Genomic DNA, 21,847 nt, shown 5'->3' on the forward strand with positions numbered 1-21,847 from the left:
ACAGCGTTAACACGCGCACATCAGTAACACTACACATACTCACCGAATCTTCCCGTGATGCTGGAATCCAGGTTAGTTGCACGAGCGCACAAACCCCTGTAAGAAAGAAGAGACATTATTCATTACGCTCGCTCCAATAACGCAGGCACTTATTTCACTGCGCTCTCTCTCTCTATGTGGTGCATATCTACCAAAAGCCTCCGTGCAAACTTACCTAACCACCAAGTCTCCAGTAGCACTGAACCCGGACTCGAGGTGCTAATACCAGAAAGGGAGAGACATTACCAGGAGCGCTCGAATTGAAGGTGCTGCGCAAACCTACCAGAAGCTAGCTTCTACACGCAGCGCTACTTACACAAATAAATACTGGCAAACAAAGACAATACAGACAATTTTGGACACTCAACATTCTCCGCACAACGTTCACTTGTGGTAAGGACTTTCTAGCCAGTGAAGAAACTGGCGCCTTGAACTCTCGGCCTCGCTGTGAAGGCATAAAACAGCGTTTGGCATCTGAACTCAGCCTATAGACATTGGCACCAATCACATGTGTGAATCGCGCCCCTGCAAATGCAGGATGGAGTGCACACCCTACTAAAGATCAATGTAAATCCATAGGGGGACATCACATCACACAGTAAAGAGAAGGGAAGGGCCCAAGGGAATCGAGTGAATTCAGGTCTGAGTGTACACCTGGTATTTGACAGGTATTCCTCTGGGTGAAACAGGGGAAGTGAAGACTCGGGGTCAAGGGAGGCTTATCCATCGATCCTGCAGAGACACAGGTGAGTGTAACAGATTTTGAGAAAGAGGTTAGAAATCAATTGTCACCTTCTCAGTCTATACAGGATAGCAAAAAAACAGTTTATATTATGACGACAAAGCCAGATATGTCCCCTTGCCAATACCGTCAAAATTTGAAAAGAGCATTGTCATGCTTTGATGTGGCCTTTAACCCTAACTGTACAATTTAAGAATGTATACTTTTATGGACTCTAACAAGAAATTGTTTCCCAGCTAATTTGTGAATTTGACAGGGAAAGACTACTACAATGGATAATAAAACAGGGGACCAAACTATATGAAGTTATATTTGGTCAGAGAGAGGAAGGACCAAAGAATAAGGAGACAAAACCAAAGTCTAAAGAACCTGCGCCAGCAATTTTGAAGGTAAAATCTGTAAAGATGCCACTAGAATAAGCCCAAACTCAGCCAAGAAACAACATAACACCTAGTCAAAGGGGCATGTCTCCACAGAGGACATCACCCCAAACTCCTATGTTTCAATCCATTGATCACAGCAATAGGGATTCTTACATTAGCCTTAGATATTTAGGTAATTCTCCCAGAGTGGGATTTCGCCACAATAGGCCTAATTATCAATCAAAATCAAATGTACAATGGCCCTTACCAGAGAGTAGGGGCTCAGCGAAGATTTGACCCTAATACAATGGTATATGGCCACCAAGAAAGACCAAGATATGCAGATAAATTAATTGAAAATCAAAACCAGCACAGGGGACAATTTCCACCAAATGAAAGACAAAATATGAATTATTTCTCTCGCCAATACAATTAATCACCACCACCAAACACCATGGTCAAAGAATGGTCATTCCGAATTCTCCACCTCCTGTGTCACATGGATTCAGAGGTAACACAAAAATGTCCTGAGATGTACCAGAACAGGCCCAATCAGGGTGAGTTCAACCATTACCGGCGAGGCCACAAAGAGAGGAATCCAGAGACATGGACAGGTTTTCAATGCTTCGAGTCCCAAAAAGAAATGTCTGAACAGATAGGAAAGTTATGTGCAGTTCAAAAGCAACAGCCAACTGAAGGTGCAGATTGGTATAGGAGTGATTTTGTGCATTCTGACAATAAGTGACTAGTTAATAATTTCTGCACTGATGAAAACACAAATGTCTATGAATAAGCCATTGAATAACGGTTCTAAATTGTTTAAGGATTTAAAAATAAGAAAACAAACAAATGAAAGTGGGACAGAGAATGTCAACACACACAAGCAAGGAGTGTGGTTCAGGTGTGTGAAAATGAAGAACAAAAGGGGGAAAATGAACAAGAAAAACCCAAAGAACTTGGAGACATCACAAAACGTCTTGCTCTTCATCTCCAGATCTGACACTGCAGTCAGACTCAACCTCCTCAATATTAGACAAATCTGTTATCATCTTCCTTTGAATACTGCTAGCAGTATTATGGATCTGACTACTGTGCCAGTCTCCTCTATGACCTTCCCAACTATGCTTTTTCACCTCTAGACAAAGTCCTCAACTTCGCGGTATGCACGCTTTTCAACATTTCTAGCTGAACAAGAAAAACCCAAAGAACTTGGAGACATCACAAAACGTCTTGCTCTTCATCTCCAGATCTGACACTGCAGTCAGACTCAACCTCCTCAATATTAGACAAATCTGTTATCATCTTCCTTTGAATACTGCTAGCAGTATTATGGATCTGACTACTGTGCCAGTCTCCTCTATGACCTTCCCAACTATGCTTTTTCACCTCTAGACAAAGTCCTCAACTTCGCGGTATGCACGCTTTTCAACATTTCTAGCTTTACCTCTCTCTCCTCTGCCCTTCACCAGATTGGCTGGCAAGGGACTAAGTATAAACTTCTCATCTTCAAAACTATCTTTGGACTCACCCCCTACTTACCTGCTCATCTCATTCCCTACGCTCCCCCTTGCTCATTATGATCATCCTTTGGTCACCTCCTTTCCACCACTCAAGTCAACTTGGCTCTGTCTCTTTTTCACTCTCATCTCACTCCCCTACTCTGGAATACCCTACCTTTCCCGTCTCTGTACTACTCCAACTCTACCACACTTTAAATCCAACCTCAGAAATCTCTTTCCTTCTGAATGCCTAGTTTCCTAGCACTCCACACTAATGCACTGCCCGGTTTTCATCGCTCCCTTCACTTCATGGACAACCCAACATCACTTTTCAATCATCCCTTAATACAGACCTTTCTCCACCATCCCGTTCCTATCTCATTCTGTCCTGTCTCATCCCTGGTTTATGTTTCCACCTTCCCCTCAACATTTGGTCATCAAGCCACAATTATTTTTGCACCCCCTTGTAAAGAATCTATGTCCCCCGCTCTGTTATGCATTGCTTTTTCTGTGAATTCTATAAATAAATAAATATGCTGTATCAAGAAAAAAACAAAATTAGAATGGAGGGAGTTATGGGAGTTTTAGAGTTGATTACAATGCCAAACTCTGTTTGATTCATGCAGTTAGTGTACAACACATTAGTGTGGTGTGAGTTTTCAAGAACTGGCCAAAAACAAACACATGCAGGAAGACGTGATTCCCTGTGATTTGCATCCAAACTTTTCTAAGGAAAATTGTCCCTCTCTTCATAAAACAATAATCCATATTAGTGAGAAAAGGGCTTTACCTCTCACGTGTAATCATGCAAACATAATTCAGCATTTACCTACTGTATGACTGTATGGGTCTTTTCAGCACTATTATCGCTGGCGGTAATAGCACCAGCGGTAATAGCACTGAAAATGGGTGGAAAGGCGAGGTTTTTACCTCCAGCAAAAACTGGAGGTAAACTTCCACTTTCCGCCCAAACTCAGGATTCGGAGGAGCAGTAATGTGGCAGTAATTGCATTATCGGTGCATTATTACTTTTCTGCCCAACCCCTGATGAGGCTGAATGTTTTTGGGTTGGTTTGGTACAATCTTTAATATTTGCTAATATCACTTCCACCCTCCCCCAATCTCCTTAAAAACAATTCCCTGCTCGCCCTCAGCCTTACAATCGGGGGATGTCACTCCCTAAACCTGTTTATACTCCCCAACTCATCTCCACCATAACAATTCCTACCCATTCCCCCTACTCTCACAGACACACACATGCACACTCACATACACAAACATACACACACACACACACACACACACACATACACATGTAGAAACACACACACACTTAACTTACCCACACACACCCTCTCTTCCATGCAATAAACACTCCTCCACACAAACACACCTACATAGAGCTTTTTCTAATACTGTCTACTCCACAATACAAACATTACGCCACAACATACACACAGTCTCACAGGCACAAACTTACCTGTTCAATCCTGTGCACATTTGTGTGCATCAAGGGCCTGACCATTTTCATTAAGAAAGTCCATACTGAGCGGTACAGAGCATTCTTTCTTAAACCATTTTTTGAAATTTCCGAAATAAAAATAAAATAGTTCACTACGCACCGCATTAAACTTGATTTAACTTCCATCTAACATGTGTGGGCATTATATGACTGGATGCTTTAAAAAACTATTAGTCTCAGTGAGATAGTCTTTGTAGTTATGGAAAGCTGGCATACTCAATCAACATCACCAATATAGCCTAACTTAATATAACTTAATAATGCTGTATTCGTAGCACGTGCCCCATTCAAGCAGCACAGAAAAACAAATAAACAATATACAAAATTATGAAAACAACAAACCAGTAAATACTTGACTACAAACCAAGATACACATCCTAAAACTTTGCAAAGCTAACACGTTGGCATTGTGTATTGAGAACTGTGCGGGTAAGAACGCGCATATCAACAGAAGAGCATCACTGACTATATATAAGGCTGTAGCTGCAATCCAGGGAAGAGAAAACAAATAAACGCCCGGCCTACATAGCTTTAAACCATACATTTTCAGAATGGCAATTATGGTAGTCCTTATTTCATTATAAAAAAGTCTATGCATAGTCGTTTCTAGTTTCATTTTGCAGAAAGAGAAGACTTTTCCCTCATAACATTTGGACACGGTTTTGCTCTTGACGATTAAATTGAGTATGTTTCATGCACCTCTGATGATAACACACAGTGGGCCTCATTACGACCCAGGCGGTAAATTACCGCCTGGGCCGTGACTTTACCACCATGGCGTAAACTACGTTTACGCCATGGTGGTTGGCGGACTTACCGCCCCATTCCGACCTAGGCGGGGCGGTAAATCCCCAATCCCCATTTACCCTTCCCCATTCCCATTTTTGCCCCATAGGGCATAATGGGAGTGGGGAAGGCGTTAATTACGCCACCGTAAATTACGGTGGCGTAATTAACTCCATGGTCCCTTAGCGCCATGGATTTTAACACCTGCTAAAAGCAGGTGTTAAAAGCGCCATGGCGCTAAGGGACCTCGTAATTGGCGGTAAGGGGTCGGCGCAGCTAACGCTGGCGTTAACCCCTTACCGCCAGGGTCGTAATGAGGCCCAGTGTCATATTTAACTGTAATTGTGGACCACTGGGGTTTGATATTAATTCCAGTGGTCTGTATGTGTTTTTCACGAGCTCTGGATTTCTTTAGTCTCTCTGATAGTGCTAATTGCATACCGTAGCATCCATGCCAACTATGGCTCTGTATTTCTGACACCATTCTATTAGATCCATTGTCACATGACTAACACAACCTTATTGGTTTTGCCTTGCTTCGCCTCTGAAGCTGGCGAGAAAGTTAAACCCTTGGGTTGTCCCGTATACGTAGTAACAGGGAGAAGGATGCACTCTAATATTATGCTCTAAATGCTGTAAACCAAATTACTTGTGCAGAGCATATCCGGGCAAGGATGATGGGTGTCCCAAGACCTACACCATCAAGTAGTGTTTCTGGTTTGCATACAGATAGAATTTCCAGATCCCTAAATGCCTCCAGATCCCTAAATGCCTTTCCCATGATGCGCAAATGAAACTAATCTAGCTTCATAAATGCCGAGCATAGAATCAACTGGCTGAGATGTGTACATATTACGGAAACAAAAAAGACATCCTAAGGCTTTTAATCTTTAGAAGTGCTGTCCTTTAGTTGGCAATTCATTAAACATGACTCGCAGATAGTTTATTAAATGTAACCGCACAATCACTATATCTTAAATTTAAAGCCAGAACAACAAGTTCCGCTTCTGGTGAACACTATTGTAGCAGCTTTTCCTGCATTTATTTTGAGGCTTAATCAGCCATATGAATTGTATAGGTGTTCATTCGTTTGTGGAAGCCAATCGACCTTCTCTGTAATAAAAGTCATTGAGACATGGAACTACTGATATTTTAAACTAATTAAAAGCAGGTGAATTTGCATCAAGAGCCATAATGTTGTTATACAAGGAAATAGTAAAAACATTAAACAGTTATGGGCTATAATACAGCCTTTTTTGACCCGTCTGTTAATGTTAAACTCTCAACTTGCGACACCATCTTGCTTGTACCATTCTACAGCTGTGCCATTACGATGTAAGGCCTTGAGAGTTCAAGCTGAGTGGAACACACATATCTAAAAACCCTCGCCACAGCTTTGATCTATCTACTGTGTCAAATGTCGATGTAGATTACAAAATCTCCATTTAAGCATCTATGCCGTCTCAAAAAGCCAAATTGGACTGGAGAAATTTTCTCATTCTCTTCAAACCAATATTCCAGTTTGAACAGCGTAACTTTCACGGAAATGATTTAAAGTATTATCGAACATTTCTACCATGCATCCCACCGTACCTGCCCTTTCATGAGCCAGCGCAATATCCTTTTTTTGAAGACTGGGATGAACTGACAACATATAAAACGTAATGCCCAAACACTCCCGTCCCCTCGCACGCCCTTTTACTTGTAAATGGCAACCAAAAATGTAGGAGATTTGTAAAAATGTGAACTTAACTAATCAGTACAACTGTAATTCATGCTCAAAAATATATATACTTGGTTTGTCAAATTTTAGCCCAATTGTGGAATTCATGAACATCATTTATTAGTCATTGGTGTATAATACTAAACAAATAATAAAGAAATACATTTAGAGCTTGACGCAGTTCGGGATAATATATCCCTTCATCAGGAGAAAATAAACTTTACATTCACATAATTCAGTGGTGATTCTTTAAACTCCAACGGTATCTGTGTATTAGATGTTCAACTATGGTTCATATACATCTGTTTCCTAAGGACATCTTTTAATGCAGCTATTCTAGCTCATTACTGGGTCTTAATGGGGTACCCTCTGCGGAGAAGAAGTGCTTGTGCTGAAGAAAAATGCTCTGAGCGGGTGCCACCACTGTCTATTTCTGCATTGGTCAGTGGGTCTGTGTTCGTATTGGTGCAGTTCAAATTGAACTCTTCAGGGTTTTTCCTGCCTTAGAATGCTGCTAGTTCAAGGGTTGCCACGTTGACAAGTGGCTTCACTGCTCCCTAGGAGGCTTTACTTCTCTGTCAGCAAGTTACGTTCAAACTGTGCTGGGCTGTGGCAACGTGCATCAAATATAAAGCGCATCAAATATAAAATGTAATACTTCCAAACTCGGTGCAGGGTGCGTACGAGGTGTCAAATGCCAACAGGTTCAGTAGAATTCTGTAGCCTATCATCTTCTTCATCATTGCTGTACAGTGGCCTCTCCATCTTTCATGATTATGAGTGGAGATCTAAGCATCCTTACATCTTGGACAACAATTCTTCCAAGAGCCTGGTCTTACAGTAGGGACTCACCTTCAAGACAATAAACACTCATTTTACATCCTGGCGATTAATCCAGGAACTGATACATTGGAATCCTATATGTCAGACATGTGAATTATATTTAATTGAAGATAAGCTCCATTTAAATCTAATGTTATCACTATTTTTTTTTTTATGTTCATTTGTAAACTAACGTTTTTAATACTCCATGATCCCTTACCGAACGAGGAAATAGGTCACTTTGCACAACTTAAATAGCCTCATATTGTAGTGTTCACATGTCATGGTGAACTATATTTTATCATTCTGGTATATTTGAATATGCCATATGTCTACTGATGTCCCCATGCATTGGACCATTAGTAATCGTCCATGCCACATCACTTTGAGGATTCCTCTTTGCAAATGCATTTACATTTTACCTACTAGCTGAGCCTTAATTGCACATATATGTCCTTCAACAGATGAGTTTGATTCTCAAAATCATTTCAGTGTCAACCACACTTACCTTCCCACCTATTCCCCTTCATTCATCCCTGCATTATCAACCGATTTATAGATCATTTATCAAACCGCCATCCTTCCTAGGGTTGCATCCATCTGTGATGAAGTCAGAACCCTCTGGTTCACTGCACAGTCCCCCTCAATGCCACTGGAAAGGTTGACATTGAAGCCTCTTGAGGATGTCCCCATGTACACGTGACCACTGCTTCCACACAACATCCAAAGAAACTGTGGACTATTGCACCTTCCCCATCTGGTAACCAGAAGCAAGGCTGAAACCTCATTTTCAACAACATCAGAAATAATGTTCATGTGGATCACATGATCTCAATCTTGCTGGGCCATGTGAACCAGATATTCGGTAGGATGTCAGGGCTCCGCCCACTGGCACCTACATAGTACCCTCTGGATTTCCTTCATCAAACACCACAAAAAAGGTACCACGAAGAAATCCAACCTTCAGAGAACCTTATGCTTAACTAATCAGCACCATTCAACACTCCTCCTCTAAATTGGCACTTTTTTTTAGACTGAGAAAACAGACTCTGCTTTCACATATCAATCTGATGATCTTGTGGATGTTATAACTTCCCCATCTGGTTATGGGGCATGTAAGCAAAACAGAAAACACCTCCCCACGAAGTCCTGGAAGTCCATCCATGGGAGAGGAACACCATTAGCCCATCTGTACATAAGGTTGCGTGCATAACCAGTGAAACAAACAATAGTAAAACCAACAGTTTTTCAGTTGCTACAAAGAACTCTCCCAATCACGCAGTGCTCCTCCCAGGACTCAACAAGATCGAGTGGGAAGGATGCATGAATCACAAAAAAAACATCAACAAAGGAGTAGAGTGCAGTGTCTCTGCACTCCCCCAGTCCAAATGTTATTAAAGTAAGAAACAATGCACTTTTTAAGTGTGTTTACTTCCGGGAATACCATTGTATATGATGAATCAAAAAATATGTTTAAATAAAGGAAAACATTAAACATGAGAAGGGAAAAAACGTACCATTAAGTGGATTGTTGGAGGAGGCATTTTAAGCCTTTCGATGATAGGTAACATCCTTACTTTTCAATATTACTGTACAGGTATCTAATTCTGTCAATGTCTCTATCAGGTGGCAATGCTGAGAACAAAAGTAATACAGTCAAATGGTAGACAACCACTTATGAAGATAAAGTCAAAATACGTTCTTGCACCTTATAACTTCGACTGCGGACAATTAACTGGAAATGACTTTGGAATGAGGCATTATTCCTCCTCGTACTTTTGGAGGAAAGGGTATATATACAAGTGTATCGTTTCATTGGCATGTCCTATACGTGGGTTATTGTTTGCTCAGGTTGTCAAAATCAGGTTGCTGTGACAGTGCATTTGGCTGATCCAGAGACCCTGTCATGGGTATCTGATCTTTTATTTGTCAGTCTCTAACAGGGTACCCTTTGCGCCATGAAGAGGCTAGCATTCACAATGGACAATACTCATCTTGACTGTGAACAGAAATACATTTAGTTCTGTGCAATGATTCTCAATATGAAATATGCTTATGTAATTCCACTAGAACCACATTTTTAATTGTGTTCCAGTAAAACAATAATGCTAAGGTAATCTGGGAGCTTTAATGGTGTCACTGACTTCAGTTTCACTAATGTGGCCTCTAATTCTCAGAAGTTAAAGACTGCGACGTAATCAAGTTGGGCATGGTGCTTGGGAGATTCTGCTGAGTGAAGCTCCCTCACAGAAGGTGAATACTACATGTATTGTTTAACTTGCCATCTTTCAGTATCCACAGAGCAAAGTTGGTACTTTTTTGTATTTCCTAGTATTCTTTTTTGTACAGATTAGAATGTGAAGGCTATTCAGCATGCTGAATTCTTTGCGTTTACTCACACAATACTAAACAATTACTTGTTTTCCTAGTCTTTTAGTGTACATGAAGTATTGAATACTAAACTACTGCTACAGACCACTAATCAAAAATCAATACAAATGAAAAGAAGATCTTTCATCCTGGTGGTTCACCACCTGCTTTAGTGTCCATACCTGACCTGCATTAAATCATAACATGCAAATCTCATTCAGGTGCTTATTTCCTCTTGACAGGTTTTCCTTGGATCTAACTTTCTCCCACCTCCATCATCAGGGTAGCTATCCTGCCTTCAAATTGCTTCGAATCCCTTGCATTTCAAGTGCAGCTCTGCCCTCTAAGGGCAAGTATCTTGTAAATTCTTTATTATCCAATGTAAACTGCAAGCCCAGATGGAAATGCAATCTGAAGCGAACCTGCCTCTTTATCAGTTTAGTAGTGAGATCCCAGAAGGTCTGGGTTTCAATTAGGGTGAATTTAGCCAAATCTTGAAATTTCTGAATATCAGAGCTAGCACAAGATTTGGTTTTAGTCATGCAGGACGAGAGTTAATCAGGATGGGCCTCATTACAAGTATGGCGATAAGTGGTAAAATTGGCTATAACTCTGTTTAATTTACCACTACGTCAAAATACGACTGTCCAGAAAATAGGCGGTAATTCCACCGGCAGAATTAGCTATGGCGGAAATACCCTGAGTGGTAATTCCACCAAGAATCAGCAGAATCAGTGCCAGAGCTAATTCTACTAATGGAATTACCACCAACAAACAAAAATCCATTACATTACCATTAGTCCAGAAACAGCGGAATTACCTCAAAAAATCTGAGGAAATTCAGCCAAACACAATGCACTGTTACCTCCACAAAAAAGGTGGAGGTAAATGCAAGCAGTTTAAAAAATGAAGGCCCAGGTGCGACATCACCACTCAGGAAAAGTATAAAAGGGCCACACCCACCCTCAACATACATCCAAGCAACATGCAGCTACAAGCAGACATAGATTATGGGCTCCACAACCTGATAATCTACATCCAGTTACAGCAGCATGCTGGAACACAGCAGGGAAGGAGACAGGCACCACACAGGCGCAGGGGATGCATGCTGCAGAGGGCACCGATATCATGTGTCCGCCCATCCCCATGGACAATCACAGACAGCCAATTAGTCACCCTATACCAATTGGACTGTCCAACCATCACCAGACTGCTCACCCTGACACAGGCTGAACTGCACAGTACCGTTGCCATCAGAACTACCCCCCACCATCCGCTGAAGCTTGTCTCAGTCCTACATTTCTGTGGTGCAAGTGCATTCCAACACACCACTGGGACACTACATGAGATGTCACAGACCGCCTACTCCAAGGTTCTGGACAAATTCCTGGATGGCCACATGAGGCATGCAAATCTGCACATATCCATGCCCATCACCCAGGCAGAGGTGCATGCAGCAAAGGCACAGATTCTACAAGATTTCCCATTCCACCAACACCATTATAGCATTGGATTTCACCCATGTGGCATTGGTACCCCTCCGCCCCCCCAGGCAACAGAACAGGCATACCACAACAGGAAGCAATACCATTCAATGAAAGTGCAGATGAGCTGCAATGCTGACCTCACCATCAGCCTCTGCTGTGCCTGATATACTGGGACCACACATGATTCAATGATACTGAGCAACAGCACCCTACCTGTGTACATGGAGAGGAACAGAGTGCAGCACTCCCGGCATGCGGGTAAATAGCACTCAGACCTGACTGCCAAAATCACTGACACACACCTGGGGTAAGCATTAGAAAAGAAAATAAACAACAAGTCCCAGGATGCAACGACACAAATGCACTGAACCGGCCAAGCACCATGACTGACCCACCCCAGGACACATAATTGAACCATGTGACAACACAGGGCATCCAACCATGCAAGGGGAGCACAACACAATCAGGGCACCATACAACCCATGTAAGCATTGCCATGGAACACTATATGGTGCACTGTAACACCATAGTTGACCAGTGCATTGCCAATATTATAGCAGTGACAAATACCACATGACTGCTGACTCGCACAACGTGAATGACTGCAAGTGAACCATGTCACCCAAATCCCATCAACCTCGATGCACACAAGGGGAACCATGCTCAACCACTGAGTCATGAACATAGAGGAATACACATCGGGACTATTAACTTGTTCCCCAACCCACACACCGCCATGTCTCACACAGTCCATCATGTTTTGCAGGTGATACTGGATACCCACAGTTGCCATGGATAATGACCCCTGGGAGAAACCCTGCTACACCAATGAGGCGCAGAGGAGGACCAGATCATGCATAGAGCAGACATTTGGCCCGCTGAAATCAAGGTTCAGGTGCCTTCACCAAACAGGTGGTGCACTCATGTACAGCCATGTAAATCTTTTATAAAATTGTAGTGCTATGCGCCATGCTGCACAACATGCTCATACGTCAAAATATTGAAATGCCTGCAGATAAGGACAATTAGCACCCTAGCTCTGATGAGGAAGACAATGGAGGAATTACCATGAAATATGTGGGGATGTTAGGGAAGGTTGGATGGTCCACCAGGACCTCAGGGCCAATTTCTTTTGACTCTGCACACATGCTGCTCATACATGCAATGAATGCACAGGTCGAAATTGCATTGCATGAAAAACATCAAACTGATCACGATTCAACTTTGTTTATTTCAAGGAAACGCCAGCCCCAACATTGACTCATACCCACCACCCCCAACCCCAAAAACTCCCATCCCCCTAATCCCTGGCCCCAACTCGTCCTTCCACCCCAAGCCGCAACACCAACTTCACCCCCAGTCCCAACACAAACTCCCACCTCTACCCACACCCACAGTACCAAGAAGTACTCCAACTAGCGCTTCTCCCTCTTATCTGCAGGCTTTGCAGCATTTGAAGCATGCCCTTGTGAGCGTCTGGGAGAGGTGCTCGCCAATGACCCTTCAGTAGGGTTAGCAGACTGTGAGGTCCCCTGCACACTCCCATGTAGGGGGTCCATGCGTAGGTGTATTGCATGGCATGAGGAAAATTGTTTGGCCAGTTCCCGCACCCCCTGGCTTGTGAGGCTGAGGCTTGCATTGCAAGTCACTGTGCACCTGCAAAGGCGGTCAATGGACTCACTCAACCATCTAGAGGCACCCTGAATGCAATCATGCATGGCCTCAGAATTACCAAATTATTCCTGGGCCATGGTGTGCATCTCCGCCTGCCTCTGTCCATCCGGACCAGACAGTCCCAGATGGCCTGTAATATGGGTGCTGGAACAAGCTCCAGGGAATGTGCAGGGCCTTGTGGCCTTGTGGTGCATCACGTGTTGGAGTATGGGTAATATGGTACTGTTTGTCTGAGGTTGTGTCTTGTTGGTACACCAGTGCATGGTGGGATGAGCATGGTGACTTAGTTGTGTGGAGTGGTGACAGGTTGCGCAGGGGTGAGGACTCAGATGAGAACTGGCAGACAGGTGAATGAGCCAGAACTGATGAAGTTGGTGTGGCCTCTGTCTGTGCTTCTGATGTGGCAGCTATGGCCTATTGGTCCTGTAGTCTGTCATCCACATCCATGCCCATGCCTGCGTCTGCAGACTGCACAGATGTGGTGGTTCGCCCAGTTGCTGGTGTGTCTGCTTGCACATTTGTGGTCTGTTGAGGCCTTGTGCATGTGTCCTTTGCTGGAGTGGATGAGGCTATTGGTGCCACAATGGCAGGATGCCTTTCTTTGGTGGCACACTGCTGCTCTGTGCCCTATCCTGTCCTGTTTTAGCAGGGCCACCAGATGGTGCTGATGTGGTTGACGGTCCAAGATGATCGGATGCCCGCTGGGAGACATTGAAATTTGCATGAATACATTGGATTGGTTGTGCCTGGCAAGTGACGTTCACACTGTCACTTGTACTATTTCCTCAAAGTGTATTGTGCTGGCAGGGGGTGTTGAGTCATTTGACTTGCAGGGTGAGGGTAGCAGGCTTTGTATCAGGGCATCCACATGGTTGGCGTGGGGCTACCTGCATGTCCACTCACTCCAGAGCAGGGCCAGATTGCCACAATTATTACCTGTGCACAATTTCATCGAATCCTGTCGAGGCATTGTAGACATTTGGTGTTGTCAGTCGATTGGTTGATATTGAGTACTGTGTGGATTATGTCGACATGATGTCAGTCATCGTGTTGATGTGTGGTACGCTGCAGTTGCTGGGGTCGTAGGGCTGACCCCATTGGTGTTCAAGGTTGGTCATTGACATGGTCAATGTAGTGTTGACTGTGCATGGGTCACCAGTGTGCTGGCAAGGGGTAGTTGTGTGTTGTGTTGTGGATGTTCATTGCTCCTTCCATCTTGCCATGCTGGTGCTTGGCTGTCTCGCCCTGCCATCCTGCTTCATGAACTTGTATGGGGTTTCATGGCTTCAGTGACTCAAGTAGTTGTGGCATGCTGTCTTATGTGGATGCTTCATGCATAGTTGTGGTTGCTGTTGTATGCATGCATGACTGTCACAACATATGTTTATGACTACATGGCTTGACACTATGCAGCCATCATACCCTCATTCACTCAGGTGCTCAACCTGGTTGTTGGCTCCAATTTCTGCAATGCCCACTCTGTCTATGCCAGGCATATGTAAGATGCCACTCACATCTAACCCAGGGTGCAGGTTGGAGGGGTTCCACACTGCCGCCACCAGTGGCTGGTATCTCCCCTAAGTAGATGTAGATCAGAGTCCTCACCCTGGCTTTTAGGTAATTCCACCATTCCTTTCGTATGCCTCCCGTTGCAGATGCCCCATGGCCACCAACTTGTCTCTAATTTTGCCCCAAATGGCGTTCTTCCTCTGCTTGCGTTGAGTCAGTTCGTACTTGGTGAACCTGGGCTTCCTCATCCTCATATTGGGGTGCCTGCACTTCTTCTTTCCTACTGACATGATTTTTTTTTTTGGTGTTTAGAAGGCACTCCTGTGTCGTGATATCCAACTGATTGTGATTTTCAAAATGGCCACCAGGGTGCTTCCTTTTATAGTAGTGACACGTTTCCACTGGCAGAATTCTGTTAGTGGAAATTCCACCACCCTATGCAGCAGTACCGATAATTCTGCCAATTTGTTGTCGAAATTCTGCCACGTTCACACATTTGGAATTAATGTTACACCCAAAGCTTTGTGAGCACTCCCGCCATGTTGGAATACACTAATAATTCTGCTGCATGGCATGGCCGTACCAATTCCTGGGCCAAATTGTAATGAGACCCATGTCTTTGAGTCTGGCACCTGGTTCATGTGCAAGTTGACCGGCTCGAAAAGTACGCTCAATTCCCATGACCTGCTGATTTTAGAGGCCCCATATGTTCCCAAATAGAGATTAGGGTTAGATCATTATGTCCTCTTCTTTTTTTATATTTCTTATTCATAAGTTATCTAATTTCAAGCAAATGTTAAGGTCCTCGCAGTTTAGATTGAGCTCATGTGTAATACTTGATACTGAGCCCACATTGCTAGGCCATAAAGACCGCATATGGAAACTAACCATATATTCTAGTGACGCGACAGACACAAGGTTCGATTTCCAAACAAGTCTGGTTATTTCAAAGTATTCTCAGTCAGCCGACTGTGGTCTCAACGTCTCACAACGTGTCTACCCAGACCTCATGAGACGCAAGAGAGCGAGCAACTCTCAAGCAGCAATATATATACATAACATGTAATCTTTTTGAAGGCAATTCAATCCGCCCATAAATGTATCGTTCAGGCTAGGGTTCGGTGATTGACAATCATGACAATTATGACACGTTATGATAAATCTCTACTCAGTCTAAATATAGTTATTCTAGCAATAGTAGCAGAGACAGCTTTATGTTATGGGGAACACAGAGCTGTTAGTTCGGCAAAGATATCATGTTCGTAAGAGAGAAACATTCCTTAGTACATTATCTATGTGTTCGATTCCTGAACTAAGGGTCAGACAGTTCTGAAGCAGAAAATACCAGTCTCCACAAAGGAGTACCACTAAAAGAATACAATTCATGCTTCAACTGCCTTTCACTACAGCGTTTGCAAGACAGGCCTACACCTGGTCTTCTGATTAGATGCGGCTTCTGCTCGCCTTCAAGGACTTCATGAGGGAGGAAAACAATGTATTTCTCTATCGTTCAACATTCTGTCTGTGTTAGTTTTCCAGCATTCAGGCCGTGGCCTTGCACCGTGTGTGAGTTCGAAGCATAGAGTACATTTTGCAAAGCATTTTGACGGAAAGGAAAAAAGCAAATGGCTGATATTTCACAAAATGGACGCCCTCTGGTTATATTGATGATTCTGCGATTGCAATGTTTGTGACATGATGCAATTGGTTTCTGGCTAACATATTATACATAATATAGGGTCGTTTCTGATCTAACAACATATTGTATGCTCATTATGTTTCTTTTTTCTTCCGAGAGCTGTTTTAATTGTTCCCGGAAAGTCTAGGTGAATTTGTCCTGGATAGTTTGTAGCCATTGTTGGAAATTATCTCTTGCAGTTGCAGATGCTGTTCAAAATCATGCCCGTGCTATTTCCAAATCACAGCCATGGGGTTTAACCAACTTGATTTGGTAAATATCAGACCAGCATTTTTGTTTAAAAAAAAACACACAAAAACATGAAATCTCATGAAGTGCACCAGGTATTCTTTGCAGTTGCAGTTATGGCCGCGGATTCACATTGTGAAAAAAATGTGTTTGGGAACCCCCCTATAACTTGCCCTCCCCCCCCCTTGACAAAACCTCACCAAACTTACAAAAATAATTCAGACCGGGCCATATACTTCTTCTGCAAAGTTTGGTAAGGATTCGTCCAGGGGGAGCAAAATTATAAGCTGCCCAAAAAGTCCTATTCCTATGAGTTACCGCAGGCCGTGTATTGATCCACACGTTTGGGATGTATTTTTATTGGGAATGATGCCATGAAAACTTTTGAAAATTAGCTTCATTGGATCTAAATAGCAGAAACATGACATGACTTGAAATGTAAGAAAAGGGTTGTATTGCTGCTCCATGGGAATGTTTTTACCCCTGGTCTGTGAGGATATGCCAACATGAGTGGAATATGGCTTTTTGAGAAAAGGAAGACATTTCGTTGCTGGAACACCATTTCCTTCTAGTAGATCCCAGAACAGAAATGTGAACAGACAAAATAATACAAAAGGCATATATTGCAGAGATGTTGGACATATTTTTATGTCGGTGAACATGTGCCCGAGAGCGGTGTAATATGCCCCTTTTATGGCAAAAAATGTTCACTGTTGGAACCTTATCCGAGGATACTGTAGCAGCAAATTGTTCTACAAAAATCTTGGAAAGGGACGTGTGTGCTGGGGCATAACTGAAGGACATGTTGGGGCAAAATGGGCAATACCCTTGCCTGCAGGTCATGCCACTGGTAGTTGTGAACAGCTTTAGGGTTAAAGTGGCCACCGGCCCTGGCTGCGGGCCAAACCCAATGGCTATTTCGCATGGATTTGCGGTGCCTGAAGACCCAAACCCAGGAAAAATTGACACTGACCATGGTCACAAGTATTGAAGTTCACACTAGTTTAATGTGAAGCTAGCAGCAACTGTTTTTATTAGTAACAGATATTTGCCATTTTAATATTATCTGATACACTTTGTAATCTTTAATACATTGAAAAACCTTTTCAGTTCCACCTAAAAGTCTTTATTAACGAAAACATATTAGGAAATATGTGAAAGCGTACCTCATTTTGTTCCAGAAGAAGTGTTTCTTTTGAGTCATTTGTGGTAACTGATGACACCCTTTCAGTTGATTTTGATGGGATTACATTCAAGCTGGAACTGGGAGGTTGCTTGCGTAATACAGAGAACAAGCATATCTGCACTGTTTCTTTCAAGGCTTTCAGCTGTGAATCCTAGGAACACAAAATAATGTTATCTTTACTAAAGATGTAACTGGCTTTGATCGTCAAGGGCATTTAATTGTAAACACTGTCTTGTGAGTGCTAAACGATCTACTTTTCCTGAAACATTCAAACACATCATTATATAAAGTAATGAGCTCGCATTTAAGTCAGACTGCCAGTACTCAGCGTTGTGCACAAAGATGATGTTGCCGAGAGGAGACACACTGCTATTAATTACGTTTTCCTTCTTTAAATGTTTATCGAAAAGAGAATGCATCCACATGTTTGAAAATAACTATGGTTGGAATCTATTAGGATGACATGTGCATCCTACGTCAGTTTCCATACTATGTTGCCTTGTTTTAGGGCTGCATTATTTTATTAGATATTGCACCTAAAGAACATTTTATTTCCGAAGGAGATTTTGTAGTTAACATTTCTCAGAATACTCTACAGTATGATATTGTATTATTCATCATAATCCATATAAACAGTCCAACAAGAGGAAGGCTTTAATTCTTAAAAGTGAGAAACTGGAATGTGCAATAGAAGGACTGCAATTTGATAGCCACAATTCAAGTTGCCAATATCTACATTCTGTAGGCCTAATTCTCATTTGGCCATTGCCTTGTGTGTGTTGGGGAACCTATAAATTGTAAATGTGTGCAGTGTCAGCGCCTGAAAAATGTGTAACAGGAACTATGAATGCTGTGTTTCAATACTTGAGGTGTGCCTGTGTGTTTCCAACTTGCAGAGAAGATAGAGCTATTGTTTGTTCATCCACATTCCAGAGTTTTTCTACGCTTGCTGCTGATTGCAGTCTTTCTACGCGTGCAACCTATGCAATCCCTAAACGACGCAAAGCGTGCAGTGTGCGCTGTGTGTTTCCGTGTTCTCATCAGCCTGTGCGGCCTCACAAGCAGGCAGCTGCTTGAAAGCTGATTCTCTACTGTGAGCGGCTTGAAAGGTACTGTTCCTCCGCATTTCTGAATCCCTTCCTATTCATTCCCTCCCTAGCGACCTTCTCTAGCAGCCTTACTATGCATTGGCTACAGAGTGGAAAATGTATTATGGTTCAGGAGGTGGAGTCATTTGAGGGGACTGATGAAGACGGCGTTGTTTGTCCTGTTTCATCCATTGGGGTTCTTAAAGCTACAATGGCAAGAGAAGCCCAACGCACTTAGTAGAGCAAGAGGAGAGATCGGACTTTAAGTTGTTGTCTCACCCTGTAATGCCATTACGAATGCCTGCTTTGAGAACTCGTACTCGCCGAGCCATGTGGACTCAGAGGACATTTTGGATTGTGCTGACTCCAATTTTGTTTCTAATGTTTCGATGTTAGCCCCATTGATTTCTTTCGAATGAACAAAGCCAGTTTGCTTATCTCTGCGGCCTTGTCCATCCCTACCCCAGGCTGCCTTCCCAGGTACTCCTGAGAGTGCTATGGAGGAGGTCCTTCTGTATAAATATACTGGGAAATCAGTGATATTACCATCTTCTCAGGGAGAAGGGTCTGTGGTTTTCCCAAGCCAAGTAGAGGTGCAATTGTTTAATCCACCTGGGCCTGATTCATCACAATGCTCATCACCTGTAAAATATTGATGTACTACTCACATTCAAGATGAACAGTTTTAGACATCAAAACATACCTGTGATCAACATTTGATCCATTCTTAGTTAGGAGATGGGTGTCCGGTCAAAGTTTCGACTCAAAAGGGTCAAATGACAAAATGGTCGAGTCAATTCGACTGAAAACAAAAGGATCGAATTTTAATTTTTTTAAAAAAAATGTGACCCTTTTTTTGGTCGAATTGACTCGACCCTTTTGTCATTGGACGCTTTTGAGTCGAAACTTTGACCTATAACCTAGGAGATGTCAGAGGTTCTGCTGAAGTCGGCAAAATTCTCCTCTCTGGCAGTTTTCTGTAGAACTATCAATACTTGCAGGTAATGTGGGGTGCCCTAGAGTTGATGCTACTGTAATGGCTCCCCTGGGTACCATTCCTGGGGTGGCAGAATCCACTGCTAAGCTTTGGCCAGCACAGGAGTCTCTGCCTCTCCAGGTTGCTGGTCCTAAAAAGAAAAATTACGAAAAGTTGGTCTTCTTGCCTGGGCAAAATAAAAAAAAAGCTATCTAAAGTTTCTACGTTTTGTTACGGCACAGATTGAAGTGTTCCCGGAGGATGATGCTTTCCCAGGGTTGCCTGCCGCAGTCTCACATGTTGCTAATTCCTCTCTGAATTTAAAAATGGTGTTTACATAAGGGGGAATTGTGTGCAACTCCACCTAAAATTTATGGCTTCCAAACATACCCACATTTCAAAGCCTTACATCAAGTCTAATAGTCTAATTATGGCTTATCTTAAACTGAAAGATACAGCCATCTCTCAATATCTAGTAAGTCTTTCAAGATATTCGACTTATTCAGTGGAATCTGAAGTCTGTAATATTGACTTGATCTCGGGTGTGGTACATGAATCTGTCGTCTCTAATTTGATTTCTGATGAAAGCTCAGAGAGGGCCATTTGTTACCACATTACATCAGGAGAGGTTCAACCACTGGTGATGCTAAAGCCAACAGCCTCTAATTTTCAGCTTCTCTTCATATCTCTCAGGCACATTTAGAGGCATTCCCTGATTTTAGCACCATGGAAGAAAGGGGACTGAGAGTGATGAGGCGGGCTTGTCCACCTAGCCTGCCATGTCAAAATCTTTGGGTCCCAAAGGTCCAATCAGCGCACCAGCCTTAAGCTTCCATTGAAAGGGGAAGCAGAAGAGGGAAATATACTGTTAAACCTGGTTGGGCCTCAGTTGAAATTGGGAGAAGACTTGGTTTACATTTCACTCAAACATTTGTTGAAGGGCAATCATTAACATCAATAGATAGTGCCTATCTGTTTCGCAATATTTTGGCAAGTCTTCAGATTCCCCCGACTTGGAAGGAGGCAATAGTCCTAGTGATCTTTAAAAAGGGGGATAGAGCGGATGCTGCTAACTACCACCAAATCTCCCGCTTGGATGCGTCGTACAAGATCTTTTCCAAATTTCTATTGCAGGCTCTTGAATGCTAGGCTGAAGGCTCTGGTATTTTGGAAAATAACCAATCTGGTTTTAGAAGGGGCACAAGTACATCCCTTAAATTAATTTGTTGACCAAACATGGTCTCCCGCCTAAGCACAGTTTTCATTTGGATATTACTAAGGCATTTGACTGTGTAGATCATCTCTGTGTGTGGAAGATGTTTGGGTTTGCCCTGAATATTTGGTTAGCATTTGTATCAATTGCATGCAGATATTCAATTGAAGGTTAGTTTAGACCAAAGCTGTAATTTTACTGAGTGGATCTATGTGGCTCGTGGCCTTTGTATGGACTGTGTTCTAGCCCCATTTCTATTTAATCTTTATATTTTTGGAATGGGGTTGCTCTAGGTAATTTTGTGGCAACCCCCCCAAACTGGGGTCCATTAAATTACATGATCTCCTATACGCAGACAATGTGGTTTTATTGGACTATACTCCAGTAGGCTTACAAAGATCCTTGACTAATGCAGGGGAATAATTTAAGTATCTTGGTTTGTATATTAATGTCCCCTGACCATGAATCACTGTGAACGCTATCTGGAAGAACCAATTTTTGTTGGCACATTTTTTGGCCAAAGATTGGAGGAGGTGTCTGAATTCAAATATCTGGGGATAGTGTTTAAAGCTAGGAATTCAGTGGGCCTGGCAAATCTGGCCGTCAAACTAAATGCTATCTCTGCTGCAATGCAATTTAGGCTTTTTGATAAAAACACGGGTGGTTTTCATTTGTTCAGTTGCTCAAAATGTATAATCAAATGCTGATCTCCAGGTTGATTTATGGGGCCAAGGAGGGTTTGTGTTGGTCTAAAGTATAATCCATTATCTGGAAGTGTGTTTTATCAATTCCGTTGAGCACTCCTTTAGCTGCTGTGCAGCACATTTTGGGCTTTGTTTCTTTGGAGGCTAGGGTCTCTTGGCTTTTCATATCTATTCTTGTGGTGGACCCTTCTTTCAGAACTTATTGATCAACTAGTGAT

At 42.7% G+C, this 21,847-nt stretch overlaps 1 protein-coding gene across 3 annotated transcripts in view; it reads right to left on the reverse strand.

Annotated features, from left to right (window-relative positions):
* LUZP2 (leucine zipper protein 2) overlaps nucleotides 1-21,847 on the reverse strand; it is a 1,804,399-nt gene that overhangs the window by 218,980 nt on the left and 1,563,572 nt on the right. For all 3 annotated transcript variants that reach the window (XM_069623501.1, XM_069623499.1, XM_069623500.1), the window contains exon 9: nucleotides 17,629-17,799. In XM_069623501.1, the coding sequence (XP_069479602.1) occupies nucleotides 17,629-17,799 (171 nt within the window). The remainder of the gene's footprint in view (nucleotides 1-17,628; nucleotides 17,800-21,847) is intronic.

This window comes from Ambystoma mexicanum, chromosome 11, assembly GCF_040938575.1.
Source record: "Ambystoma mexicanum isolate Mex_15411 chromosome 11, UKY_AmexF1_1, whole genome shotgun sequence".
Lineage (NCBI taxonomy): Eukaryota > Metazoa > Chordata > Amphibia > Caudata > Ambystomatidae > Ambystoma > Ambystoma mexicanum.